At 46.5% G+C, this 723-nt stretch overlaps 1 protein-coding gene across 1 annotated transcript in view; it reads right to left on the bottom strand.

Moving 5' to 3' along the window:
• Positions 1–723, bottom strand: part of dnajc10 (DnaJ (Hsp40) homolog, subfamily C, member 10) — a 25,293-nt gene that overhangs the window by 22,009 nt on the left and 2,561 nt on the right. Inside the window, exon 2 of the mRNA XM_034885996.1 lies at positions 25–260. Within this exon, the coding sequence (XP_034741887.1) occupies positions 25–234 (210 nt within the window). The 5' untranslated portion in view covers positions 235–260. The remainder of the gene's footprint in view (positions 1–24; positions 261–723) is intronic.

The following is a 723-nucleotide window of genomic DNA, read 5'->3' on the forward strand; positions in this document are numbered from 1 at the left end:
GGGGGGTTTCTCTGAGGGACTCACAGGGTTTTTGTCGGGGTGCATGGTGAGCGCCAGCTTCTTGAAGGCCTGGCGTATCTCTCTGGTCGTGGCGTCCCTGCTGACCTTCAGCAGATTGTAATAGTCCTGGCTCTCTGCCATTACCGCCGCCAGCAGGACGGCGAGGAGCAGCAGCGGCGCCACTAACTGGACGGGACGAGGCCGTAGACCCCCGAGGACAAACCTGTCCCCCATCACGAGATCCAGCAGAGGACGGGCGGCTGGAACACACAGACACACATTAATCCTTCACTGTTGTGCAGATGAGCAGGTCAGTGCTACCGGGTTTACTGCTGTGTAGTCTGCATCAACGGTAGGACATTTTAAATTAACTGTTCTCTTCGAGAAACAACAACAACAACAACAACAACAAGCTTAAATGTCAGGTTTTGATAAACATGAGCCACTGTGGTTTAACCGTGTATCAGCTAATTTAAACATCTCACGTTACACGTCTGACAATGCAATACTAACCGCTGTGCGATGACGGTTGATAATTATACATTTATTCTAGAGCCCAACCAATGTATCGGCTGGCCGATATTAGGCATTTCCCGATCTATCGGTATTGGCATTTATAATGGCCGATGAATACAAATTTAAAAAAATAATAATTTAAAATATAATTCTAATAAATTAATTTTTTTTCTTATGCATTTTGTTAAAAGGACTGGCTGGGGGGGG

The sequence above is a fragment of the Etheostoma cragini genome, chromosome 11 (genome assembly GCF_013103735.1).
Source record: "Etheostoma cragini isolate CJK2018 chromosome 11, CSU_Ecrag_1.0, whole genome shotgun sequence".
Lineage (NCBI taxonomy): Eukaryota > Metazoa > Chordata > Actinopteri > Perciformes > Percidae > Etheostoma > Etheostoma cragini.